Source organism: Antechinus flavipes, chromosome 2 (genome assembly GCF_016432865.1).
Source record: "Antechinus flavipes isolate AdamAnt ecotype Samford, QLD, Australia chromosome 2, AdamAnt_v2, whole genome shotgun sequence".
NCBI classification, from domain to species: Eukaryota; Metazoa; Chordata; class Mammalia; order Dasyuromorphia; family Dasyuridae; genus Antechinus; species Antechinus flavipes.
Genome location: NC_067399.1, coordinates 263,421,254 through 263,448,930, shown reverse-complemented (window position 1 = coordinate 263,448,930; position 27,677 = coordinate 263,421,254). Strand labels below are relative to the sequence as shown.

Here is a 27,677-nt window from a genome sequence, read left to right as displayed (position 1 = left end):
TCAGTGGATCATCGACGGAGAGCTGGAAGTGTCCATCTGGTTCCAACTTCTTATTTCATAGATGGAAACAGAGCTGGAAAGGACCTTATTGTACAACTCCCTCATTATACAGATGTGGAAACTGAGCCTGGTAAAGTTAAGTGATTTGCCCAGTCAGACTCATTCAGCTGGTAATTGTCTGAATTAGGATCTCCGACTCTAAGAGGAGCCCTTTCCTATCTGTGCCTTCCCAGGCTGCTTCCCTCCCCCCCATCCTCCCATAGAATGTTCCTGAGTCCCTCGGCCTTGCTCTCACTCTTTTCTCCCCTCCCCCACCGCAGAATGCCCTGGTTTCTAGGTTCCAGTTCTGTTTTGATTCAATCTTTTCCCTTCTGCTACCCTCAATTCTTGGGCAGCTACTGTAACCAGGTGGCCCTCCGGGCTCTGGACCTGACCCTTGTCCCATCCTGGAGGCTGCTAGGCAGCCCCGATTAGTGCCCAAGCCAGAGGGCCCAGTCTCAGATGGAGGTGAGCTGGGCTGGGGGCCTGTCACCAGAAGCCATACCCCTTACCCCCTCAAACTCTAGGGACAGAAATTTGGGGCTGTGGTCCTGGGGTATCATCATTCTGGCCTGAACTGTGGGACTGAACTGGAAGAGAGAGAAATGGATCCATTCTATTCTCAGGCAACAGACCTGGGGAAGTTGGAGGGGGACCAGTTTGGAGTGTTGGGGTTCACAGAGCTAATATCTTCAGAGCTGATTTGGGATGTCTTGGAGGAACTGAGTCAGCTCTGAATTGAAAGAGAAGAGCTATAACAGATTGATATCAACAGACAAGAAACCTCCAGCTACTAGCCATTACACTCCTTAAAGAAGGATAAAAGGGCCTAGTGGAATGAAATCTAACATATGTGTGCTTCTTTTCGGCAACTAGATGCTTTTCCCCTCAATTTTTGTTTTGGAAATTTGACATTTTAGCAGGGATATACTAGATCAGGGAGGACAGAATAAATTGAGTTGAAAGGGCTTTTGAAAGAAATTTGACCAAAGTGATCCTCTTTTGCTGAGACATATCCTGAACCTGCCAAGAGACTAGGAGATCTCAAAAATATCATTCTCCATAGATTAGTATAGATACAATACAATAATTGCTCTAGGTGGAATACCTCTGTTTTCTTGAGATCCAGCAATCTCATTTTTTTTATTTGCCTAGGGAACATTTGGAGTTTGTTTCTTTGGTTTAACGGGGGCTGAAGGTTGGATAGTACCAGGGAGGTGGTTAATACATGGTTATTCAACGGGTTAGAAAATAGACTGTACTGTTTTACTCTGAGGTGGTTCACCTGTCCTAGGATTATAGGTCCTTTAAACTATCTCATCTGGTTCCTTCCTTTTTTCTCTGTGGTTAACATGTCCTGACCTTTCCCTGCTTGTCATTTAGGGTGGTGGCAAGCTTGTCCACCATCTTCTATGACTCCATGATCATATTTTATGATCAGAGAGGTGAACTGTGAGTTTCATTTTGTTGTGATAAGGTGGGATTAGGTCTTGGTAGCCTGTTAAACTCTTGTTTTTACTAAAATGGAGGCATCTCCTTAGCAGGCTTCTTAAATGTTACAATTTACAATGTGTCTTTATCTCCTTAACCAGATTGTAAGTTCCTTGAGAGTAGGGACTGCTTCCTATGTGTTGTTATATTTTTTTATATTCCCAATGCCTTGTGTATTGTAGATGCTCAATAACTATTTGTTAATTAAAAGCCTTGCCCTTGGGAAGCGACCATTACTGAAGGGATAACCCAAGTAAACCATAGATAGAATCAGAATCAGTCTTAGTAGCAACTGTCACATTTCACTGGGTCTATCAGCCAGTTGCTTGAAGCATTAGAAAACTTGTCAAATTTGCCTACCCCTACAAACTTCCCCGTTATTACTCAATCTTTGTTCTTCTGGAGTGGAATCTCTACAGGCTTCTTTCTTCTCCTCAAGAAAACAAAAAAAGACTCTAGAAAGAGGATTTAGTGATTAGAGAGTCTGGAATGCCTGGAAGTAGGGGAAAGGGGTATATCTCTGATTCTACTCTCATAAGCAGAAATGAATTGTTAATAGGAATGACAGTTTCAAGGATAAATTGGTTGTGGCTATGGAATTTTTTTTCATTGTACTTTTAGGTGACAAGAGGAACAGGGGACTTAAAAAAGGAGCAAGGAAATGAAAAAGGGGAGGAATGAAGAAACGGGGCCAGAAACCTCTCTGAATCTAATCTCTAATTTAGGGACACCAAAGGAGCCTAGGGAAGGGCTAGATTTTAGATTCTCCCATCAGATGCTTAACCTCCAGGGTGGGTGGGGTCATGCTATGTGTTAACTCCTGAATGTCAACCCTGGTCTCTATCTTGGGACACCACCAGTGGAAGTAAACTGTTAAGAATGTCTTTAAAGAGATTATCAGTGGCATTGTGGACATTTCCCTCTCTTTTCCTTTTTTTTTTTTTTTTGGACAAAGATGATTATTACCCTGTGAGTTAGGGAACCAGTTCTGCAATACATCATTGTCCAAAGGGCACCCAGATGTCAAGGCCTCTAGTTGCCTCATTTCCTGCTGCATTCCCTCCTTTTTCTCAACAGCTCCTCCATTGTCTGGACCTGAAATGACCCCGAAGTCCGGCCCTGTCCCACCCTGTACTTCACTTCCATTACCCCCACCCCCTCCAGGACCATCAGACAAGCCTCCTTGGGAGCCATCACCCCAAGCTCCCATTTCTTCACCATTCCCTCCTGGTAGCCCTCTGGTTCTGTCTGCTTTCCCTAGTACACTGCTGGTGACAGGGGATGGGGGAGCAGGCCCTAGTGGGGGCGGGGCTGGCAAGGTCATCGTCAAAGTCAAGACAGAGGGTGGTCCAGCGGAGGCCCCCCGAACTCAGACCTTTATCCTTACTCAGACTGCCCTCAACTGGATTGCCCCAGGTCCTCCCCGTGGGGGCCCTGAAGGACCCACTCCCCGGTTCCTGGCAGCCACCAATGTCAAGACCATTCTTCTTGCAAAGGCTGTTGGGGTGGCCCAGGCTGGTGAAGGAGAGGGACCCCCAACCCATCCTCCCCTCGCCCCACCACCCACTGCCCAGCTAGCCCCTATTGTACCCCCAGAAAAGGCTTGGCGGGGGCCAGATGGCACTCCTGGAGAGGGAGGCCCACCCCCTCCTCGGCCCAAACCCTCTCTGGGTGACCTTTCCTGCACCTCCAAGGGTGTATATGAGAATTTTCGTCGCTGGCAACGTTACAAGGCACTGGCCCGGAGACATCTACCCCGGAGCCCTGATGCAGAAGCCCTTTCCTGCTTCCTCATGTGAGTGAGTGCTTGCTTTTGGAGTTAAGACTATTTATTCTTGGAAGGAACATAGTCAGGAGGCTATGAACTAAAGTAGTTTGGAAATATCTGATGGTAGGTCAGGGGCCAGGGTTCAACGTCGGAGAAAAAAAATAATTCCTTCATACTTTTATGCACAGGCAAAGTAGTTCAAATGGGTCAGCAGAACAAGGAGGCGGATGAAGGTCTGTAAGCAAATAATACTCTGGGCCTTTAACTTCTATTTATTCTGGTGGAATCAAGTTTAAATGACTCTCAAGGGCAGCCTTGAAAGAAAAGAAAGGTCATGAGAAGGTGGCCTACATTCTAGGGAATATATATATTGAAAGGGCAAAAGGCTACAGACTTAGCTGAAGGCTTGGTGTTAGTGTGAGTGGGAGGCAGGAACAGCATTTTGTTATGTATCCAAATCTCAAATCCTAGATCTCACTCTTTTTGCTGCCTCTTTGATTATTTCCCAGCTGCCAAAATTAAGTTTCTGCTGTCCCCCTCCCCCCAACCCCTTGTGTCTTCCATAATTTCCCTGTTACTGTACACCTTAGGGAAAATGCTGAGTCCCAGGATTTTGGAGAAACAAGAGTCCAAACATAGCCTCGCAGATAGGTTTCTTAAGTTTTTAGCTTGTCAGAAAGGTTGGCAGATTTGCAAAGGAAATACTCCCATTTTACTTCGGTCATCCATCTTTACTTTGTTACCCATGTGACACTGAGCAAGTCTGTTCATTGATAGTTTTAAGGTTACATATGTTATTTCATTTAATCCTCACAACAACCTTGTAAAATTGCTGCTATTACTGCCCTCATTTTATAGATGAGGAAGTTGAAGGAGGCAAAGGTTAGGTGATTTACTCATGGTCACATGGTTAAGCCATTGTTCAAGTGAGAATTTGAACTGAAGTCTTCCTTGACTTAACGACCAGCTCTCTTTTCTACCACACCACCAAACTGCTTGAATGAGTTAACCAACAAACATATATTAATTACAGACTATGCACCAGAACTAAGAAAGCACAAACAAAACCCCTAAAGTTTCTACTCCTCTACAAGATTATAATTCTAGAATGTGAACCAGTATATGCATATATAAATAGAGAGTGGTGGAAGGGAATAAGCATTTATTGAGCACCTATTACATTTCAGATTGTATGCTGAGCACTTTTACAAGATAGTAGCTTATTTGATCCTCACAACAACCCTGGGAGGTAGGTGTTATTATTATCCCTATTTTACAGTTGGAAAAAAAAAAAAAAAAAAAAACAAGGCAAAGAAGAAATTAAGTGACTTGCCTAGGATCACATAGACTTGGGTCTTCCTGATTCCAGACTCAGGGCACTAGCCACTTTTCTTTCCAGCTGCAAAGTAAATAGAAGTTAATTTTCACAGGTACTAGCACCTAGAAGAATTCGGGAAAGACTTCATTTAGGAAATGAGCTAGAGATTCTAAGAGAAAATGAGTTAAGGAGGGTGTGGATTCCAGGCATGAAGAATGCCCTCTACTAAGATGTGGATATAAGAATACCAACATATTTGGAGTGCTGAATCCTCCTCTTCATCTTGCTGATGATGGCTGAATAGGCAAAAAGCAGCTAGAAAGTTCCCTATTCCTTAGAAAAAAATATGCTTGACATATATGCCTTCATTTACACTTCATTTGTATTAACAAGCTCCTGTTTTAAAATCTAAATATCCCTGTCAGGTTTAAGCTTATCAGTGAGTCATGCCTTATTATGAGTTATCCTAATTATATTAATTGGGTTATTAAAAAGTAGGTTATTATTATCAATTTTATTATTTTTAAATTATTATATTTATTAATAATTTTGTTATTTAATAATATTAACAGTAATAATATTGATATTATTAAAGAGTAGCAATGAATAGCATGCTAGACCTGGAATCAATAAGTCCTGAGTTCAAAGCCTGCCTTAGAGTACTTACTAGGTCTGTGATATTGGATGTCACTTAACCTCTGCCTGTCTCAGTTTTCTCATCTATAAAATGGGAACAATAATGATAACACCTTTTTTTTCCAGATGTTGTGAAGAAAAAAATGAGATAATACTTGTAAAGTGTTTTGCAAGCTTTAAAGCTTATCAGTTATCACCATCACCATAATCATTATCATCATTCTTAACATATAATTAAGATCATCATATTAAGGAAATGGGAATTTTGATTGGGGAAAGTGTCAGGATTGGAGAGGTAATTTTGGAGCATCAGATACTATTTAGGGGGAGGTCTGGCTCTAGTGTAGGGTTTTATACTAGGGTGCCTTGGGCTGCTAAAATATGGCTTGAAGATCTTGAAGATTTGAGTACAAAATTACCCTGGCATGGATTCTGTCAATATAAAGTAATTATTAAATAAAAATTAAAAAAAAAAAAAGATTTGAGTACAGTGGGGAAAAAGGAAGTTCCTGAAGTTAGGAGAAAGGCACAGGAAGAAAGTAGGAAAACAGTGATTAGTTCTGCTTAAGGTCTTGATGATGGCTGTTACTATTCCCTACCACTGAAAAACGTTTCATGTATTTTAAATTGCCTATTCCAAGTTTTCAGGCATTTGGGCTGAAAAGCTTTTGTAATAATAGACAGAAAGATACCAACTAGATCTGAAGGCATATCAGCCATAAACATATGTTCCTTCCTTCACCTACAGATTGCAAATCCACTATGCCTTTGTGCAGTTTGATGAGTTTCTGTGGCTCCCCCAAACATCACCATCTGGTGGGAAGTCTGGCAAGAAGTCTGACTAAATTTAGCTAGACTGACCCTCAAGTTAACAGGATTTGTACTCAGAGTTTGGGGGCAGCTTTAGAGAACATATGAAGTACTAGAGTAGGATTTAAGTGGTGTCTCTCCTCTCCTGTGCCCTCCCTTCTCTTCTCCATTTCTGTCTTTGTTTCTGTCACTCTTCGCCTTACTGTCTCATGCCACTGTCCCTCAACTCTAGTAGCTATTATTACATCACAAATTCTGAGATTGATAAATTAGTCAAACAAAAAGCATTTAATAAGCGCCTGCTATGTATTGGAGATATAAATACAAAAACTAAAACAATTCCTATTCTCTGGGAACTTAAATTCTAAAAGAATCTGCCTAATTTCTGATACAATGAGTGAAAGATCTGCCTAATTTCTGATATAATAAATGATAGAGGAGAAGGAATTCTCCTGTCTGGTTGGGTGTGGGCTCTGATGGGGACAGACATGAGGGAGATGGGATGAGGATGGGGATGTAGAAGGGGGCATAAGACAGGATAGGTGGATGTGTGAAAGGGTCATGGGGGAGGAAAAATAGTACGTGACAGGAAGAGGGGTGTTTTTAGCCCAGTGCTTCGTTCGTTGGCCCGGCTAAAGCCAGCGATGACCCTGGAGGATGGACTGCCACGGGCGGTGCAGGAGTGGGAGCGCAGTAGCAACTTTGACCGAATGATCTTCTACGAGATGGCAGAAAAGTGAGTTTGACCCTTGTTCTCTTGACTGAGGAGGGATTTATGGTAGGGATCATTTGATGGGATGACTATGGGTAGGTTGGGAATGAGTCCAAGATCTAATGGCAGACTGGTATCTGAAGAGTATGTGATAGGGCAGCACAGATGTGAGATGGCACAAAACTTCACAGGACCTGGGCTCCCACCCCAGTTGTAATCTTGCAGCATGTGTTCAGACTCATGCTTTCTCTTGCTAGATCTTCCTGTTGTATCTATTATTTCACCCATCATGAGCTACTTTCAAGATCAGCTGATTTATAACCTTCTCACCTACCTCAAGCTTTCTATCCCTTTTTTGGGGGAGATCCCTTTCTTTAGGGACTGTAGATTGAGAATTCAGAGTTGACTTGGTCTTGGCTAGATTTGAACCCTGAGATCTATTAAGTATTTATAGAAAACCAAGGGTAGATCCATACAGGTAGTTCTTTTACAGCAAAATGCTCAGTTCTCAAGGCAAGAAATCAGAGCATTGAGAGACCATCTAATCAACATAGCTGAGAAGTGGGAAGCATGTTCAGATGTGAGCAGACTTTGTTCACTATAATTCTGGATAGCTAAGTTCAGCTTACTCTTGCTTCTTTCCTCCATTTTATAGTTTCCTCCTAGCTCAAAAAAACTTTTCACCTGGGCTTGGTTACCCCTTGCTACTCTTCTTAAATCCCAAATATGCCATTCCTATGCCAGAAGTTCTTGCTTCTTTCTGTAATGGATCATTTTGGAGAATATGTCCTGTAGTGGGATCCACCTTTCTTCTTTGCTGTTTGATGGTCTCCTAAAATGACACCGCCCCCCCCACCCCTGCCCAATTCCTCCTTCATATCATGGCTAAAAAAAAAAAAAAAAAGGCCAAGGTCTCTTATTTCATCTCCAGTGGTCCTTAAATCCAATTCACTTGCATGTCATAGCAGCACTTCACAGATGTCATGGCCCTTTTCGAGAATGAAGGACAAACAACAAAATAACACATAGGTTCCCTACTAAAACAAAAACAACACCCCCCCCAAAAAAAAAACCAAGACAAAAAAACTTTCAAAGGGTCCTTGATACCTGAAGGATAAAATACAAACTGGTTATCACTTTTCGTGGACAAAGTTCTTCACTATTTGGCATAGTACTAATATGGGGATGGGCCAACTTAAGAGAGGGATTTCATGTGTGCTTTTTTGTTACATGTAGTTATTGAATATAGTCTCAATTCAGTTCAATAATTAAATAATGGACTTGTTCCCAACTACCTAGGAAGATGCTCAGGTCTTTTCTACTTAAAGATCTTACCTTGAATTTAAAGCTATAGTCTGATACCTTTTTTTCCTGCTAAACTCCTAGAAAGAATAATCTGTTTGTTTCTGTTGCTTCACTATCCATTCAATGCTCCGTTCCATGCTGAATGATTTTTCATTCATTACAAGATAGGTTGCTAATAGTTTTTTTAATCACACATTTTCATAACCTTTTTGTCAGTCTTCATTGAATATCTTGACTTTTCTGCAGTTTTCAAAACTCTTGATCACATATAACCTCTTAGATTTACACTCTACTGCGTTGATTTCTGTATCATTCTTTCCTGTTTCTTGGTCAACTTCACTGCTTAGCATTTCCCTGTTTTCTAATTGTAGGTGTCCCTTAAAACTTTGTCCTAGGATGTCTTGTCTCTATTATATTGGTGATGATGATGATGATGATAGGCAACATATAAGAAGTGACTTAATATATGGGAAGTGTTTTACAAATATTTATCTCATTTCATCAGCTAGTTTATCACCTTATATGGGACTCTCTCATTCCTATGACTCTCAAGTATACATAAATAGTTCTAATTTCCCACCTATCATCTCAAACTAAACTTGTCTGAAACTGAACTCATAGCTAAAGTAGCCCAGCCTTTCTTTCCTCCCAAATTTCCTTTTTCTTTTGGTGGGACTACCATCTGTTGGAATACACAGCAGAGCTGCTGAAACATACTGGAGCCAACTGACAGTGGCTGCTTGGAGATCCAATGCAGAATGAATCTCCTCTTGTGAGAGGATGATACAAGGAGATCGAGAGGCAGTTGTTGTTCTCTAACCTCTCTGAGAGGCCATTGCCTTGTCTGACTTCTCTCCTCTTCCCTCTGCCTCCAATTTATCTCATTCCCAGTCTGCAACATCTGTGTCAGCAAAGGCTGTCTTGCAATTCCTTCAGATATGATCCACAGCTGTGGAGGCTCTCAGAGAATTGACCTTCCCTTAACAACTATCCTCCTACTTAATTTGAATGTGAAATTTCAAGGTAATTTTTGATTCTCCCCCTTGCCACATTTTCTATTCAGTCAGGTACAAAGTTTGGTCAATTTTTCCTCTGCCACACCTCTTGCGCCTGTTCTCTTTTCTCAACTCACAGTGGGACCATTCACCCTAGTTCAGATGTATCATTACTTCAAAAGAACATTTTATTGTTGGCTATTACATTTTATATCACAGTCGTTTCCTCTTCTTCCCTCATGAAATCAAACCCTTTTTTGTAAGAACAATAAGATAACATAAACAAAATCAAGACAAGGGCTGCTTCTGAAAGTGTAAATATCATATTCCACATCTATTGTCCCTGAAATTTTCACCAGGAAGAGGTAGGTATGTTTCCTTGACAGTTCTCTAGGATTGAGATTATTCGTTGCAATTTGCCATAATTTTATTGCTTTTTTTAGTATTATTGTTTACATTATTATAATCATATGTGCTTGGTTCTGCTTTCTTGTCTTCATTATTTTGTTTAGAAGGGCTTTCATGTTTCGTGTCTGAATTCCTAAAATTACTCAATTTCTTATGGCATAATATTTCATTGCATTCTTAGAATTTGTTCAGTCCTCTCCTAATTTGTGGTTATTCATTTTGTTTCCTGTTTTTTGCTACTATAAATATTTTGTTTATCTATTATATATATTTGTGTGTGTGTGTGGTGTGTGTGTGTGTACATATGTATATCCCTCCCCTCCTCCCCATACACACACACCCTTTTCTATCACTGATCTCCATGGGTTATATGCCCTCTAGTGGGATCCTTATTATTTTTTGCTGGGACTTCTATAGGATAGTTTCCTAAATGGCCTTCCTCTTTCTAATTCTTCCTTTACATTATTACTAGAATGATACCCAGATCTGACCATGTCATTCCTTACTCAAAAACCTTCAGGCTCTTTGATATACCTGTAGGACAAAATACAGTACTTGCTTTTGATGCTTTCCACAATATAATTCTAATATCTTTTCTGCCTTATTAAAACTTGTTCTTTCTCTCTGGGTTTCAGGCAGATTGTACTACTTGCTGTCTCCCTGGCTTGACTTGTCATCTCTAGATTTCTGTTCACTCTCTTCCTCATCTCTGCATTTTGGAATCCTTTCTTCCTTTAAGACTCAGACCTGGTGCCAACTCCACTGTGAAGCCTTTCTTAATCATTCATTATTCTCTTCCTTGGCATTTTGGCTCTCTTCTTTGTCTCCATCATTTTCTACCTTCTATTATGATGATGTACATATCACATGACTCCATCTCCCCTTTCCCTTCCCTCCCTTCCCCTAAAGCCCTCCACCCTTGTTAGAAGGTCAGACATTGTTACTTTTGGTTTGGGTATTTAGTATGATGCCTTTATATTCTTTGAATTCAGTGTCAATTGTGTTCTCTGCTCAATGCTGTGGAAGGAAGACTATAATACTGACCCTTAGGAGTTTCTAGGTTCCTGTGTGGCAATGCTATATTCAATTATCACCATTTTTGTTCATTATAGGAAATATCTTGGGTCTGGATTTTATCTCCCTCATCCCCTTAATCCCTTCTTACCTTTTTATTCTACAACTGATGAATTGGGACCAACTCTGGGCTTTTGGAGAATCTCTTTATCCACTACTTTCAGAGTATAGAAACAAGCAAACCTACTGAGATTCCATGCCCCCCACCCCCATTTCCCAAGGTTGTTGTGATGATCAACTGATGATATCACACATAAAGTGCTTTGCCAATCTTAAGATGCTATAAAAATGGGCATTATTACAATATTATTGTAATTAAAAGTAGCATGTGTATTATTAACATGTACCTATTGCATCTCACTTAGTAAAATGGTAAATTCAAAAGAGGGTAGACATCAGGGACATCAAGTCTGAGCACAGGAAAGACCCTCTATTTCTCCTTCTCACCGGATTTGTGGTTTGTCCAGAATGCAGATAAGGGAATGCATGTGATAACAAGGAGCACTAGATTTGGTCAGCATACCTGGGTGCAAATCTTGTTTCTCTAGTTTACTATTTGTGGTTGCTGGGTCAAATCGTTTAACATGTGAGCTTCAGTTTTCTCATGGGTAAAATTTGGGGATTGGACTAGATGGTCTCTAAGCTCCCTCCCAGCTCTAAATCTATGATCCTGTGACCTTATAGGATCTGTGATCCTATTCTGTGATCACCTTCCTATTTTGTTAAATAGGACCTTGAAGCCCCAAACTTCCCATGTGGTGGTAGCCTGGGAGCTGGAATGATGAGTCTTACCATCAGTCCTTTGCCTTCCTCATCCTCTACAGGTTCATGGAGTTTGAGGCTGAGGAGGAAATGCAGATTCAGAAGGTGCAACTGATGAGTGGGTCTCAGTGCTTGCCTCCTCCAGCCCCCCCTAAGCTTGATCCCCCAGGACCCTCAGTCCCTGAGATATGTCAGCAACAAGGTGAGACAAACTTCTCCCAGAAGGGAAGAGAATATGAACCAGCCATGTATCATCTGGGATTTGCAAGATTTTCACTGAAAGCCTGCTACCTGAAATTTTTGAGTTCTTAACCCAAATACAGCACTCTTTTGCATGCATGTTACCCAGATTTATACACACACACACACACACACACACACACACACACACATTCCCTCCCTTCCCGGTGGCAATTGTAGTTAAGTGACTTGCCCAGGATCACACAGCTAGGAAATGTTAAGTGTTTGAGGGCAGATTTGAACTGAGATCCTCCTGACTAAAGGACTTCTGCTCTATCCACTGTGCCACCTCCATGCCCACATATAGTTTAATATTTCTTAAGAAAAAAAAAGCCCTAAATGAAGACTCCTGCTTTGTGTCTGCAGCAGGTTTTCCTTCAGAAGAAGTAGTGGAATTAACATTGCATTAAAAAGCAGTCCTGGGTTTTTGGTCCTCTTCCCTCTGCTAACTAGCTATATAACCCTGGGCAACTCCACTAAGGGTTTTTGGATATCAGTTACCTCCTCTTTCTCTCATTGTTTAATTAATCTTGGTCTATTTTCCAAAAACAAACAACCCACCACCAAATAGTTTAAAAATACTTTAGGAAAATTCACAAAAAGTTAAACAAATTATGCATATTCCACCTTAAAATTTTTAGACAAGGAGCTTAAAAATAAATAATATTGTTACTTGGTTTCTATTAGTGAGTACAAAATAAAATTACATCAATTCTGATGGACGTGGCCATCTTCAATAATGAAATGAACCAAATCAGTTCCAATAGAGCAGTAATGAACTGAACCAGCTACACCCAGGGAAAGAACTCTGGGAGATGACTATGAACCATTACATAGAATTCCCAATCCCTCTATTTTTGTCCTCCTGTATTTTTGATTTCCTTCACAGACTAATTGTACACTATTTCAAACTCCGAGTCTTTTTGTACAGCAAAATAACTTTGGACATATATGCTTTAACATACTTAACATGTATTGGTCAACCTGCCATCCGGGGGAGGGGATGGGAGGGGAAGGAGGGGAAAAATTGGAACAAAAGATTTGGCAATTGTCAATGCTGTAAAATTACCTATGCATATAACTTGTAAATAAAAAGCTATAATAAAAAATAATAAAATTACATCAATTTCTGGTCTTTTGGGAAAAAGACTGTTATCAACTTTCCTATGTCCAGAATACAAAAACTGCTTGTATTTTCTAAACAATGATTATAAAAGTGAAATTCTGAGGTGCTTTAGCACTTTGGCAATGAAAGTAGTTAATTTCAACATGAGTAAAAGTTAGGTTAGTATTTGAATATATAAATTCACATCTTATATTGAGCTCATTTCACATTTTGGATCAAATGATCTTTTCTGATTTCTTTTGGTTCTATTATATAGGTATCTATTAATTCCCTTGGTTCTTTTTTTTTTTTTTTCCTCCTTAGTACTGCCTATTATTGACTTTTTCTCCCTAGGGCTCTCATGCCTAGTGTTCCCTAGCCTTTGCTAAATCAAGTCAGGTCTATCTATCTGGAAATAGATACAGCTTAGTACAGCTATTCAGTAGTATTGATGGACAGAGACTGGAGAAGAAGGGGCAAGAGTCATGCATATATTTCAGGCAGATTATAATTTCAATCTCTGTGCTTTTACTGATAACTATCTAAACTCCTAACCCCAATGGGATTGTAGGCAATTTTCCCATTTTGAGGGAGGGGCTTGGGGAAGGTTCCCCTTCCAGTTACTTATGAAGTGACATTTTTATGTCACCTTATGAGATGTCACAACACAGTATACTATACCTGGGCTTATGCTGGCTTTACCTGCCCTTTCAGTTTACATCCCAAAGAAGGCAGCTTCTAAGAGTCGACCCCCCCGCCGTCGCCAACGCCGACCCCCTCGCCCTTCTGCCCCTGAAGCACCCAAAGAGATCCCACCAGAAGCTGTGAAGCAGTATGCTGACATCATGGCGGGGCTGGTAGGAGTTCCCCATGCTGCCACTGGGGAACCAGAGGGGAAACATGATGATGAAGAAGAGGAGGAGGAGGAGGATGAAGAGGAGGCCTATCCTGATCCTGGACTGCTGAGTTACATTGAGGAGCTGTGTGCTCAGGATGTCTTTGTTTCCAAGGTGAGGACTGGCCCCTGGTGGGAGACTCTTGGAATCCCACAATTTGGATGTTTTTTTTTTTGTTGTTGTTGTTGTTGTTGTTGTTTTTTATTTTGTTTCTTGCCCAAGGAATTTCTTACTCTAGAGCAAGGAGCCGAGTCCCATTTCCTAGCTTCAGATAACAATATGGGAATGAGAAGGAAGAGCTGAGGCCATTCGATGTGCTCTTAGAAATCTTGGCAGCCAGGTTGCCCCCTTATTCCCAGACTTGTGCCTCAGACCCATGTTATTTTTCTTCAGGCTACCTTGAAGCAGGTAGTTGGTGCTGTGGGTAAGGGAGTTTGACTTGGAGCCTAGATCTGAGTTAAATCCTAGTTCAGATACTTCAGATGGATGACCCTGGGCAAGTGACATTATCTGTTTCCTCATCTGTAAAATGGAGATCATAATAGCACTTCACAAGGTTGTTATGAAGATCAAATAAGAACACAGAACAATGCTTTGCAAACCTTAAAACCCTATATACATGATTATTATTTGTGCCTCTCTCCCAGGTTGAGGCAGTGATTCATCCTAGGTTTTTGGCAGAGGTGCTGTCTCCAGAGCAACAGAGGGATCCCCTGGCCTTAAGCGAGGAACTAGAACAGGAAGAAGGACTCACTCCCACTCAGGTAAAGAATGGGAGGGACCCCCAAGGGGGAGGAAGGATTAGGAGAGAGCCAGGAGGGAAACCCCATGAACTTGTCCAAACTCTGCTCCACCCAGAATAGAGCTGACTAGAGATGAATAATTCCAGATCTGAGACACAGGTGCAGGTGAGGAGGGCTGAAAGCTTCTCATTTTTACGTTACCCAGATGATAGTTCCCCATTGCCCCATCGCTTTCCCCTCACCAAAAGCAGAGCTTGAAGCTATCTTTTTTTCTTTTAGCTAGTGCAAAAGCGGCTATTGGCATTGGAAGAGGAAGAGGAAGAGGAGCCCCCAAGCTGCAGTGGAGCCCAATCAGACTCTAGTCCTTCTCCATCTGATGAGGAGGAAGATGGGGGTGGGCGGCTTCGACCCTCACCTGGGGCTCGTATGGCTGGGGGCATTGTCCGCCTGGGGAAGACGGTTTCTCCAGAAAAACGGGCAAGGGGAGAAGGACATGGGCAGGACAGGGCAGCAGAAGGCCCAAGGGGAGTAGGAAGGGAAGGTAATGCTTTGTCATCCCCTAGTAGCTGGGACCTTCGACTAGACATCTCCACTCCACGAGTAACTAGGGGCCTTTTAGGGGTGGAGGGCAGAGGGTCGGGGAAAGGTACTGCCCTGGTGTCTTTGTATCAGGAAGGCAACTCAGGAGGGCCTGGAGACCAAGGGGACCATTTGGTGACTGAGGGGATCCTAGAATCCTCTCCCCACAGCTGGCAAAAAGGACCTCATTTGGAGGGAGCCACCCATTTGGAGGCTGGACCTCCAGAACCAGTTGATTTCACTACTTCTTCACAAGATCAGGGAATGGGACAACAGGTCACCGGTCTCAGGAAGGGGTGCCAGGTGACAGGTCTTGGGATGCTTCCTCAAGGGAAGGAGCCATCTTCTGCTTCCCAGGAAGAGACTGTGGTGGGGACTTCTTGGAGAGATGATAGAGGAGCTCCCATGATCAAAGGCGTGAGCCAGAGCCCCTCCTCCAGAGCAGCTGGGGATAGGGAGAGGACCCCATTCAGCTCAGCCCCTTGGGTGAGTAGCAAGGGGGACTTCACAAATTTGGAAGTGTTCCCAGAACAGACTGAGGGGATCAGAAAAATATCTCAGTATGTAGAGTACATAACAGAGTTTCAGGGAGACTGCCATGCTCTACTACCACAAAGCCACATTTCTTCCTTGGGCCACAGAGGAATACTTGAGGACACAGAAAAAAGTTTTGCCTCGTCTGAGGACAAAAATGACATAAGTCCCCTAGAAAATGGTAACTACTACAATCTTTCAGAGCTCCTGAGGGCCAGCAGCCCCATTTTAGGGATTGAAGGACACATCTTTGGAAATGGAACGGATCTTAGTGATTTGTATCCTGAAGGTAACTCCTCAATAGAGGGAAAAAATGGTGCCTCCAACCTGGAGTCTGCCAAAAACACACTCTCCCCTAGATGTCAAGAACGTGACCTACTGTTGGGGTCTGGAGAAGGTTCCTCTTTTCCAGGGATGGGGTATGATGTTAGTATAAGTGGCAGTAAAGCAAACTCAGGTTCTCCTGTTCGGGAAACCACAGAGAATGGCAATTTACTGGCTATCAGAGACGACCATGACCTCCAATTAATTATTGGAGTTAACTCAAGTTCACCAAACGGTGCATGTCACGAATGCCAAAGAGCGAGCAGAGAGGAGCTTAGCCTACTAAAGTGCAAAGACACAAGTCTCTCAGCAGGGACCAAAGGTGACTCTCACACACCAGAGTCCCAAGAACCAATCTCCTCTAATCAGTGTCTTGGGGACACCCCCCCAACCCCAGAAACTAGTGACCCTGTGGTTCTTGGAGAAACCTCGTCAGGAAAAGAAACACCTAGACCCACAGATAGGGATGGTAAAGAACAAGAGGAGGAAGAGGATGATGATGAACTTTCTAACTTTGCTTTCCTCTTGGCCTCTAAACTTAGTTTGACCTCAGAGGGGTTGCCCCTTAGTCCTCTACCTGCCCCTACAGAGGTTACGGATCGAGCATCCCCCTCACCATCTCCAGAGGCTTTGCCCGTACCCAAGTCTGGGAAACGTGCTCTGAGCAGTGAACGGTCCCCTGCAGAAAAAAGGCCCTGCCGGGGGGGTGAAGTAGCTGTCTCTGGGGAACTGCCCTTGAATTTGGGGGAAGAACCGACTGTAAAGCCCCGAAAAAGGCGCCGTGAGGGTCATGTCCCAGGGAGGAGGAAGAAGCGAAGGAGGAGCTTGTAGGGGGCAGCCACATGGCCCAGCCCATGAGGAGTTATTCTCCAGGCATGGGTTCTCAGAGTGGATCTGGGCCCTGCTGCACTCGGTCAGAGCTCTCTAATCTTCTCAGCCATTCTTTTCTGGCTGCTCTATAAATATGATGAGGTTTGGGAGAGGTCAGCAATTGACCTGCATGGAGATGACCACCTCAGTGAGAAGTGAGATGTGAGAGGACCCTCGGGAGAGCTTTATGAGAAAGTGAATTAAAGACATCCCTGTTGGAAATGGTCTGCAGTGAATCTGTCTTTTGTTCTGTCTTTGCTGCCAGGGGAACTGAGGCAGAGTAGAGGAAGGGAGACATCACAGGGGATCCCAGGTTCTATGTGTGCACAGAGGATATGGGATCCTGTCCTCCAGCCTCGTGCTCTCTCCCTGCAGCCGTCATCAGGAGAGAACAGGTTGGCTTCCATGTCCATCTCCTGGGTTTGATAGGGTTCTTCAGGTATTTCATCCATCCCCTTTCCCAACCCCTGACAGATGACAGCCCTATGCTGAGATAGCTCTAAGAGGAGTCAACTGGCCTCACTGCATCATCTGTCTTCATGTCTTACAGTCCTCACCAATGGTAAGTTCTTTCTGATATCTAACCTCTACCTGCCCTCCTGGTATTGAATTGGTTTCCTCTAGGCTGTCCCAAATGGAGTGTTTTAAGGCCCTTAATCCCTATCCCTGGCCCCAGGAAGAAAGAAATGGGGCAGAGAGTTCCTATAGAAGGCCCACCATTAATATCCATAGGCATATAGCACCTCTCACTGGGGTTAGAAGCAACTCCTGGTTCCTGGGCAAGCTGATCTATTAGGCTGACAGTACTGTTCCATTTCTTCCAGCTCTCATCCTCTGCTCCTCCTTTCCCTCTCCAAAGGCTGCTGTCAGCTGTGCTGTGGTGAGCAGTCATTCTTCATGTCTAGTGATAGAACAACAGGAATTGGGCAGAGAGAGAGTGTCTGTATGTGTGTGCACCTGTATGTGTGAGTGTGTGAAACAGCAGTGATGAGGTATATATAACACTGGCAGGAAGAGGAGAATAAAATAAGGAGTTTTAAAGTAGAATATCTTGTTCATCTGGAATTAAGAACCATTCTGGTACTTTTTTGGATAGCCTTTGGAGGGCTCAGCCATCCCAGACATTTGGAGTACTCAAATGAGCATCCAACTGCCTTCAAACAGTTATGCCATTGATATGGTTGAGCTTCATGTTGTTTTTTTTTTTTAATAGATATAGATATAGATTTATATTTATATATAAAATAGTTTCTTACAAAAAAACCAAAACCAACTTAAAAAAAAAAAACAAAACAAAATCAGGAGTCACATGAACAGAGATGGAGGCATGGGCTAGTCCCCCGGTGCTGCCCTGAGTCTGAGGGGCTGGGATCGAGCTAGGAATAAAGGGGTGTAGAGGGGACCAGGATTCTCAGTCGTTTTTCGGCTTGGAGGTGTTCACAGTCCCATTGGAAGTTGAAGTTGGGATACCGTGAGATGTGGCTTCTGGGGTTTGGGAATTGGCCCGAAGGGTATATGGAGGGCGTAGGTAGGTGCTGAAGAGTCTTCCATAGAGTGGATCGTGCAGGGAGAAATTCTGGAACTGGCCTAGTGGAAGGAGAAAGAAAGGAAAGGAGATAAGGAAAAGACAGGAGGAGGAATGAAAAAGAGGACAACTCAGTACCAGGGACAACAGATCCTATGTTTCCCCACAAAATTGCCCCTAGCTTGATTTCCTTCTTTCTAGAATTCATATATTCTCAATCCTAGTTCTCTCTCCATAGTTTTTGTTTTTCTGAAATAAGATTTCTGCTCTTCCCCAGGCCCTCATCACTTTCTCTGACTTTCTGGCCTGATTCCACCCCTTTTCTAGAACTCAAGTGTTTTGATCTTCAGGTTCTGTTCTTCCTGTGTTCCTTTTCTCCAATTCTTCCTCACTCCCCACAGTGCCTTTGAAGACAGGTTTGAAGGAGGGAGGTGACTCACAGAGGGAGAGGCCTTGGGTAGATGTGGACTGGCACAGCTCGGCATGCAGAGTGGCAGTTGAAGGTCGGGGTGAGCCCAGCAGCAAGTGCAGGATAGTGCCAAAACCTTCTTTGTACAACAAACGGCCTGGTCCCTCTGGTTCCTCTTCAGCAAAGAGCTTTTTGTGGCGGGGAAAAAAAAAAAACCAAGAAAAAAAAAAAGGAAAGTTGTTAGTCTGGGATTATCTCCTTCCTCAGTCTTCCTGATACTTCCCTCCCCACACAGCCCTTTCCTGAGACTATTCCAGGCCAATCACAGAATCTCAGAGCACTTTATAGCCACCACTCCAGGCCCTACTCTGTGTCCTGGTTTTTTTCTAGATCTCCCCATATTAAGCTTTGCTATAGTCTAGCTGAAGTGGCAGTGGGTCAGGAACCCAGGTTTCAGTAAATACCCAAAACATTAAGACAGACTATTTTAGGTATTTGTGTGTGTGTGGGTGGGCTTATGTTCTGCATATCTAGTAATTCCCGCCCCCTTCCCCTCCACCCCTCCTTTCTAATACCTCAAAGGCTAGACGAGTCAATTCTTCAAGGCTTCTGCCCCCATCTAGGGCTGCCAGTGCAAGAGCTACATCACGGAAATCCACTGAACCACTGGAATCCTGTGAAAAATGGGAGTTATGGCACCGTGGTCAATAATGTTAGGATGAGAATCTCTGTTCATCCTTTTCTCTTGCCAGATCATCTCCCAGCTCTATACCAGCTGCCTAAGAACTGACTCCACCTGGCAGAATTATTTCCCTTTGGGATGCTGAAGGGTGAATTTCCCTAAAATGACATGAACATCTTTAAGTTGTCTCCTGAATCATGTTCTTATTCCAGTTTGGAGGGAGTGTCCAAGAATCTTCTATAGGGAATCTCCTTTCCCAAGGGAATTCCTAAGGAATGCAGGAAAGGTCTAGATTTCTGACAATCTTACCTACATGTCAACATTACGTATTCATTGTCCTAAAGCTGGATGAACTGGTTTTGCACTCTCATGGTCTTCTTGGCTGATGTGGGAAAACTGGTCAGACAGAGGGCCACTGGCATCACTTATAAAAAATTGGGAGTAGGTTTGCTGTGTGTGTGCGTGTATGTACCTGAACTCTAGTTTTTTATTCCTGTTCCTTTTGGGGAATTGTCAGAAATTTTGGTGCCCTTGCTTTGAGAACCAATAGATCTGTTTTGTCTCTGATGTTCTGGGGATTTTTGAAAACCATGTTATCTGTTTTGGATAAGAAAGAACTCTGGTATTCAATAAACACCAGACATCTTCCAGGAACACCATCATTCTTCCAGTGGGCAAAGTCATTAGAAATATTTAGAATATCAGGAATTTCCTGAGGAAGCCTGGGAGTATTTGGGAAATATGGGAAAGATTCTTTAAAAAAATCTGCCAAGATTATTTAAAATTTCTTGGGAATGTGGTGGGGGAATCTTTGGCTTCCCTGAGAGATAGCATCATAACCTGCTACTATAGCGTTGCTGCTAGATGCTCCTAAATGACAAACCAGGAATTTGTAAGCAGGACTGGGATGTATGTATGGGCTGCCACTTTCAACTGTCTCTCCTGAGCACTATGGGATTTATCTGGAGAGGGCCACCCAAAGACAAGGAAAAGAGGCAAAACATATATATTTAATATTTATGGGACAAAATTAAGTTATGAAAACTGCCATGCCATAAGCTCTCAGCTCTCTACTCTGATTAATTACTTTATCTCATCTCCTTCACACAGAAACACACTTGGCTCTATTTGAGACCAGATGCTCCTCAAGCTATAACAGTATCCAGATACTGCTGTCAACTAAAATATGACACTGTACTTGTTATTTTCTCCCTGTATTTCCTTATCTTGCTTAGTTCAACAAATATTTGCTGTCTACCATGGCTGGACAGGAATATGAGGGCCAACCAACATAGCATCTAGAGTACCCTAGTATGGTTTCCCAAACTAGCAGGATAATGTGGCCTTCAACATTTAATAAGCACCATGTACAAAGCATAATGCAAGGGAAAAAAATCAAATTTGGAGTCATGGTTAGTACAAAGCTTACTCTGGTAGGGGGATATGGCACAGGCACAAATAATTATAATGCAAAATGATGCCTGATGAATGCATAAGATGTAAACAAAATGTTTGATGGGATCTCTGGGGAACTTTTTCCAATATGGTTTTCAATGTTTTCTAGAGACAGTTTCTAATATGTCTACTGAAAGACATTCCCCAAATCTTTAAGCTATTCACATCAGGGAATAGGACCCTTGGAGACAAGACTCTCCATCCCTCCTCACCTGCTGGAAATAGTCGAAGGCGCCGGACACAGTGTGAGGGTCAGAGAGCTGCAGCTGTTTGGCAAACTCTTCTTTGCTGACCATACGACTCCGGCCTGGCTCTGCTCCGGCATCCACACAACCAGGGGACAAACTACAATGGAAGTGTTTCAGGCTGGGAAGTTGGACCAGTTCCCTTCTCACCATGCTTCTCAGAACTTGTGCCTGTCCCTCGAGTCTTCCCAGTGGGGGATTGCCTGGGTGTGTTCCCAGATTGTATTCTTAATAGTCCCTCGAGGTCTCCCACCTTTCATACTTCAGTGGTTTAATTTCTCCCCTGTCTTCCTTTGATTTCCTTGTTTTCTCTCCCCTCTCCTTCCCCCCTCCCCCCCCTTTTCCTTGAGATTCCACCCTTTACCGAATCCCTATTATTTGTGTTTCTTATTCTTTCTGCATTTTCTTCTCCTCTCAGACTCCATCTTTCCACTTCTCCCCAATTTCTACCTTGTATTCTAAATCACTCACCCAGCCTTCCGGAGTACTTTTCCCAGCTCCCACAGCTGAGGTTCCAGTGCCACCTTTAGCTGACCAACCACAGTCACAGGCAGGTTCCCCACAAATTCACACTCTGTGGCAGGAATTCCCAAGGCCCTATAATGTGAAGAGAACATAGAGAAAAAGTTATCTACAGGGTTTCTACAAGTGGGACAGCACCAATTCTACCTGCTGGAGAAGGCAAATCATTCATCTCTGAATTTTCATTACCTAAGAAATCATGTTTGTTTTTTAAGAGCCTATTCAAGAGCCTGGCCTCCTCCCTGCTCTAGAACTTTGGTTCCCTACCCCAGCACCTCACTTTCCAGTCTGCCAGTCCTCATTTGTTGCTTCTCCATAGATAGGGGCTCTATGCCCTTGGCCTTAGAAACTATAATGAAGCTGGGTGTGTGCATAAAGGACACTCACTGTGCCATGACCCTCTGGACATTGTTGGCATAGAGAGTGGGATTGCTGCTCTCTTCAGGGCTGGGCTGATACACTGGTAGGAACTGAAATACAAACATATGCCCCAGTAAGGAATGTCTTCCTGGGGACACCTACTCATCCCCCATTCCCTTTCCCCAGGGCCGCCTTCTATTTCTTACCTCTACATCCACAAGGCTGCAAGGCTGGGAGGCTGTAAGCCAGAGGACTTTGAGCCTGGGGAAGAAGAGAGTTTTGATGCCCACCAGGCCAGGGATCCTATCTCAACTCTTCATGAAAGGACCTCAACAATCATGGGGGAAGTCACAGGCCATTTGGCTTTATTCAAGGGGGTGTGCCCTTTAAATGAATCCTCAAAGTAGATTTTCAGCTAAACACAACTGTGTGGAGAGGCATTTATTTGGGAAGCATGGGAGGGGTAAGTGAGAGGGATGGGGAGGATATGCACAGCCATCTTATTTTGTTATACTTAAAATTAGTAGGACTAACATCAATGTAAGGCTGAAAGAAATGGTGAGCCCCAGGGAGTTGTGTCAGAGGAAAGAGGCCCCAAGAGTAAGGAGGATAGGTATGGAGAAAGCCCTAGGGGTTTCACTGTTAAGATGAGGTTACTGGGGGGTAATCACTGAGCAGAACAAGCATATCAACTAGGATAGTAAAGGATAGGGTAAGAAAGCAGAAAACACTGTTTTAGACTGTGATAAGTTATGAGATCCTGGAAAAAGTAGGATGGTTAAGGGAATGCCTTTTCTGGGGTAGTCCCCAGCCTTAGAGATGCCTGATTGTAAGAGGTGTTATTTTGTCTAAAAGTTAGCAGGATGAGTTGGACAGGATGACCACTGGAGGGTTTGGCCAGCCTGGTGGTAGGTAGGCTGAGAATCCTGGGATGGAATACTCAGCCCCTTCCCTTTTCCACCCCCCCCCACCCTTAACTCCCACCTCCTTTCCCCCAACCACATGCCCAAGGGCACCACCAGGACTCACACTCCAGGGCCTCTCCATGCCCAGCTTGTAGTATCCTAAGGGAAAAGCAGAGATTAGGAATGAGAGGAAAGGTTTGCTCATTCTTTCCAGAAACTGCCCCTCCTCCAGACTCTGCTGCTCTGCCCCTTCTACCCAGCTCAGGCACCATTTCTCCCATGATGCAGCTGATGGTTGGCCCCTATCCCATTTTTAGAACAGATTCAAGCTCTTTTCATCTTTACACTTTCTTGGATTGACTCACCAGGCTGTTGGGGTATCGGATGAGGACAGGCTGCACAGGCACCCCTGCGATGAAAGCTCCTAAACCCCATGCCCAACCCCCAAAATAAAGGTTAGTGTTGGGGGAAGAAGGGATGAAGGGTCAGGGCAACCCCCAATAGAATCTCCTGCTCCAAGTCCAAAAATCTGGACTTTTAAAATATTTACTAAAGGTCATCATGGACCACTTGACTCCCTCCCCTGGAATTCCTAGAGTTGAGTTTCCCCCCCACCTAAACTATTCCTCAATTGAGACGCTTTTCCTCTAGTCCTCCTCTACCCCACCTCCACTCCCTGTTCACCTGGTTTGAATTTGAGCAAGGCCTTCTTGTTGGAACAGGTGCCCTCAGGAAAAAACAGCACCTAAGGAGTACAGTAGGAAAGCAGAACAGGAATGGAGGTGGGAAGGAGGGAACAGATGGCTGTGTATTCTGGAAAGTCATCTCAAAAGGACACGAGATGTCTAGGTAGCTTCCTGTGACCCCCTTGGAGATTGTTTTTCCCTTCACTTGGGGTTATCCCTTAACTTTCCATGAGACTTTACTAAAAGTGCCTCCCAACTCCTATTTCATGCAAAGGCCCACTTCTGTGCCCTAAGATTCATGCATAATCATCTCATGCCTTTTTTCCTAGAAGAGGGAGTGTAGTGAAGGTAGAGCAGCACCAAGAATATTAGTGATACCCCAGCTGCTGATGTTGGAATGGAGAAACTGGCAAGTGGTATGTTTGGAAATGAGTCCTAGAGAGGCTCAACATGAGTCATAAAACCTGGACCTACCTGAGGCCACTTGCCTTTCGAGGTTGCCCGCCTTCGGACCTCCTCCACCACCTTTCTTCGAGAAGCAGGGTCATGCCGGGATACCAGGATGGCTTGGTTGAAACGGAGAAGTGCTTGGTGGGAGGAGAAGGGATGCAGAAATAAAAACTGGAGTTGGGGATTTATAGAATCATGGAATTTTAGAAATGGAAAACATCTAAGAGACCATCTAGCTCACCCCTCACATTTAAACAGGGAAAATGAAAAAGGAAAAGAGACATTAAGTAACTTGCCCAGATTGCAGGAGGCTAGGAAACTAGAGAAGAACCAGAACTAGCACTCCATATTGTTGCCCCATACCTAAAGTGTCTATGCTTTGAGGACAATCAAATTACTGACTGTAGGATTGTGTCCAAACCCCTCATTTTACAGCTGAGGAAAAAGAGGAAGGCAGAAGTTAATGACTTGCCTACAGTCACACAGCTAATTAGTATCTGAGGTGAGATTTGAATCCAGATCTTCCTCGATTCAGCACCCTATCCATTACGCCACACTGTTTCTTTCTACTCCTATCTTTAAAGGCAATTGACTTGAGTGTTCTCCACATCTGGAACTGTCTCAAAGCCAGTGCTCTACCCATTATACCATATTACCTCTTTATATTACTATCTTGGGTTGAGAATTTTCCCTTGTATGTTCTGTTACTCATTCTCCTGTGCCACTGAATCCTCACTCTGCTACTGAACATTGAGGCAAGTCACTTTTCCTCCATGGGCCTGTTTCTTTATATAATACATATAAAACAACTATTAGATGAGGTGACTTTTTAGATACCTTCCAACTCCTATTATTGTGATGGCCAAGCGATTAATTTACAAATGTTGCTAATTTGCATGTCACTTTCAACAAAGACCCAAATGAATACAGTTCTCCCTAGATCGTTCCTGGTTCTTTCATCCAGATGTCTCCTTTTCCTTCACCACTTTCCTTCCACCATAGTGTGCTCTTACCTCCAATGACTGGTACAGAAAGGTTTTCAGCTCGGGATACAACCTTGGGTAGGTCACAGGGCAACAGGACAATGGGGTCAAAGAAAGTTGAATGGGGAGCAGCAACCAGGACAGGTGCCTCTAGGCAAGAGGCTCGATGACCTCGAACACGGATGCGGAGGAAGCCCAGAAGGAAAAAGAGTAGCCGACTCAGGCCTAGCACCCCACTGTGACACACTGTCCTGTATAAGGTAAACGGGTATCAGTAGGATGCAAATACTCACCCACACCCACCCCAAAGTCCCTGACAATTGGGCAAGTATCGCTGTATTGTCCCCAAAAGCATTCTTTCATTCCTCTCCTTCCTCTCCCCTCACCCTGCCTTAGCAATCCTGCCAACGAGGCTAAAACAGTCCAGGTTCTAGGGGATCTCACCCAGACGGTAAAATCTCTGGAAAAATAATGGAGTCTGACAATCCTATCAAATGACCCAATCTCACAGCATCCCATTTTAGAGATGGTGTCCCAGGTACCCAGGTAGCAGGGGTGGATCAGAACAACATCCCACCCACAGAGTTTTAAACCCCTCATTTCCCTCCCCGTCATGGATGCTAGTGTTCTACCCACACTCTTTCCCCTCAGTGTTGCCTTCCTCTCAAAGTAGATGAGGGTGGGCAGCAAGGAAGAATAAAGGGCTGTGGGATGGAGGAGCCATTGCGGTTTGTCCCCTGCTTTTTCACTTACTTCCTCCATCCTGTGATTGGCTCCTGGAGCTGCTCCTCGGAGAGACCAGCCACTTGGAGCCAGGCAAAGGGCCAGAGGAGAAAGAGGACGAGGAAGGCCAGCAGCACTCGGATGGGGGCCAGCAGTGCCCCCAGCAGGCAGAACTGGGCAGAGGGGAAGGGGGTAGGGCTGTCAGAACTTGGAAGACCTCCCTTCACAGCCTACTCCTTTTCTCAGGGATGGAAGGAGGGCCAGATATTTCCCCCTTTCTCCTGACAGAGGATGGCACAGGCAAGATGTTAAGAGATAGGGGGGAATCTGGGAAAGCAAAGGAGGGGTCAAACTAAAAGATTCCAATTCTTAAGACTTTATAATTCTATGAGCAAAAAAGATAATGGATGTAAATAGTGTTATGCAAACATATTAGTTGGATTAATGAAACTGGGGAAGTGTGGGAAGAAGGGGATGGAAGGAAAAATAACTGCATAGAAAAAGGACGTTGAAAACCTGATGAGAACAGGAACATAAAAAACTAAGGAAGACTTGAGCTCCACTTTTCCTGTCTTTCAGCCCCCCCCTACCCTATATGTAGCTCAACCATTTACAGAGGTCTAGGTGTACCTCCCTTTTCTCCTATCTGGAATGGAAGGTGAATTTGAGAGACAGACTGGCATAATCACCATTTGCTGTCTCCCAGGTTGAACAGGGATACTCTGGGATGGGGGAGGGAAGGGGATTGGGGCCCAGGTTAGGGAGCTAGCATTAGAGTTGCCAGGAGCCCAGGTTACTCTGGCAGTAACCCTGGGGAGGTAGCAGGTAAACAAATCCCTGTCTTTAGAGCTTAAGTGGAAGTAAAAATCAGAGTCCACCTTTTTTGCCCCCCTTTCCTAGTTTTCAACCTTCTGACCTCTCTGGGGTTGTCCTTTTCCTGCAGCCATCCTCTCCACCCCATCCCCCCCAAGGTGCTGCAGTGCAGGGGGTTGGGGGGAGGTGGGAAGGGCATAGGGACACGGGTAAGGGCAACCAAGTCTTCTCCCCTAAACCAATTTTCCAGGTGGAACATTTAATATCCCCACTCAAGTTGCTTTTAATCCAACTCCATCCTCAGAGTCCTCAGTAGCTTTTTAGGATGCTATCTTTATCCCTCCCAGTGTCCTCCATCTCTTCCAGTCTCTCTGGTTCATCATAACCTTCCTAATCCTTCTAGTACTCCATCTATCTATTCTAGTATCCTTTATCCCCTCTAGATTGTTTCACCTATGGTACTCTCCTCTCCCTACCCCCCCAAACCTTCTCCTATATTCTCTACATTCAAGGCTCTTTTTTCCCAGTTCCCCTCTTCCATCTCCCCCAGGACCCAAACGGCCCCCACGTCCCCCATGCCCATTTGTTCTTGCAGCTTCATCCAATCTCCTCTAAGCTTCCCCAGTCCACACCTCACCTTGACCCTCTGAAGACGCGAGAGGTGCAGTTCGTGTACGAAGGGATTAGGTGGTGGGGGCCCGGGGGCAGGGTCAAGGGGAACCCAGTCCCCCGGGCTGCCCTGGCTCATGACTTCGGGAGGCTGGGGGCTCCGGCCCGGGCCCGGGCCCCAGCTCTGCAGAGCGTCTGCTTGTGGCGGCGGCGGCGGCGGCTGCTGCTGCTGCTGCGGTGGTGGTGGTGGTGGTGGCGGCGGCGACGGCGGCGGCAGCGACTCTGGCCCCAGGCCCAGCCTGATGCTGGGTGGAGAGAGGAAGGGAGGGGGAGAGGGAGCGCGGAACGAGCCCGGCGTTGTCAAGGCTCGGAAGGGGCGGGGCTTCCCGCTTTGGGGAGTCAGAGTTCCCCCACACCCTCCTTTTGCATCCTCCCTAGCCACCATCCCCCCACAGCTCTTCTCCCGCCCCAATTCCCAGGACTATTGTTCCGCCGGAGCCGGATGCTCTTCGGAATGCTCAGCCCCCGCCTGGTCCTCTACTTCTCCTATGGCTCCAGGGCTTTTTGCTCTTTCCCTTTCTTCCCCCGCAGCCTCCTCCCCCTCCCACGGCTTCCCCACCTCCTTTCCCTTTCACCGCCCCGCCGGCCCCAACCTCAGTCTTTTCCTTCTATGGCTTCACTATTCTAGCGCCCGGCCTGAA

General features: G+C 44.5%; 2 protein-coding genes across 3 annotated transcripts; one reads left to right on the top strand and one right to left on the bottom strand.

Moving 5' to 3' along the window:
• Positions 1-22,091, top strand: NUTM1 (NUT midline carcinoma family member 1). 2 transcript variants are annotated; one of them, XM_051976985.1, is made up of 10 exons: positions 1-507; positions 2,608-3,325; positions 6,670-6,798; positions 11,381-11,520; positions 13,378-13,673; positions 14,207-14,323; positions 14,582-17,004; positions 17,084-17,171; positions 17,434-17,489; positions 21,994-22,091. In XM_051976985.1, the coding sequence occupies exons 2-7, from the start codon at positions 2,631-2,633 to the stop codon at positions 16,568-16,570; spliced, it is 3,366 nt and encodes a 1,121-aa protein (XP_051832945.1). In that variant the 5' UTR covers positions 1-507; positions 2,608-2,630; the 3' UTR covers positions 16,571-17,004; positions 17,084-17,171; positions 17,434-17,489; positions 21,994-22,091. The 2 variants fall into 2 exon arrangements, with proteins under 2 accessions (XP_051832945.1, XP_051832944.1); XM_051976984.1 differs by having other exon boundaries at positions 14,582-17,171.
• Positions 17,791-27,369, bottom strand: LPCAT4 (lysophosphatidylcholine acyltransferase 4). The gene is made up of 14 exons (XM_051976986.1): positions 27,005-27,369; positions 25,585-25,727; positions 24,862-25,082; positions 23,873-23,985; positions 23,397-23,457; positions 23,078-23,136; positions 22,837-22,871; positions 22,014-22,068; positions 21,835-21,917; positions 21,397-21,522; positions 20,893-21,025; positions 19,119-19,217; positions 18,575-18,731; positions 17,791-18,196 (listed from the first exon to the last, which is right to left on the bottom strand). Exons 1-14 carry the CDS (start codon positions 27,113-27,115, stop codon positions 18,021-18,023), a joined length of 1,572 nt encoding a protein of 523 aa, XP_051832946.1. The 5' UTR covers positions 27,116-27,369; the 3' UTR covers positions 17,791-18,020.
• Between the last annotated feature and the right edge of the window lie 308 nt (positions 27,370-27,677).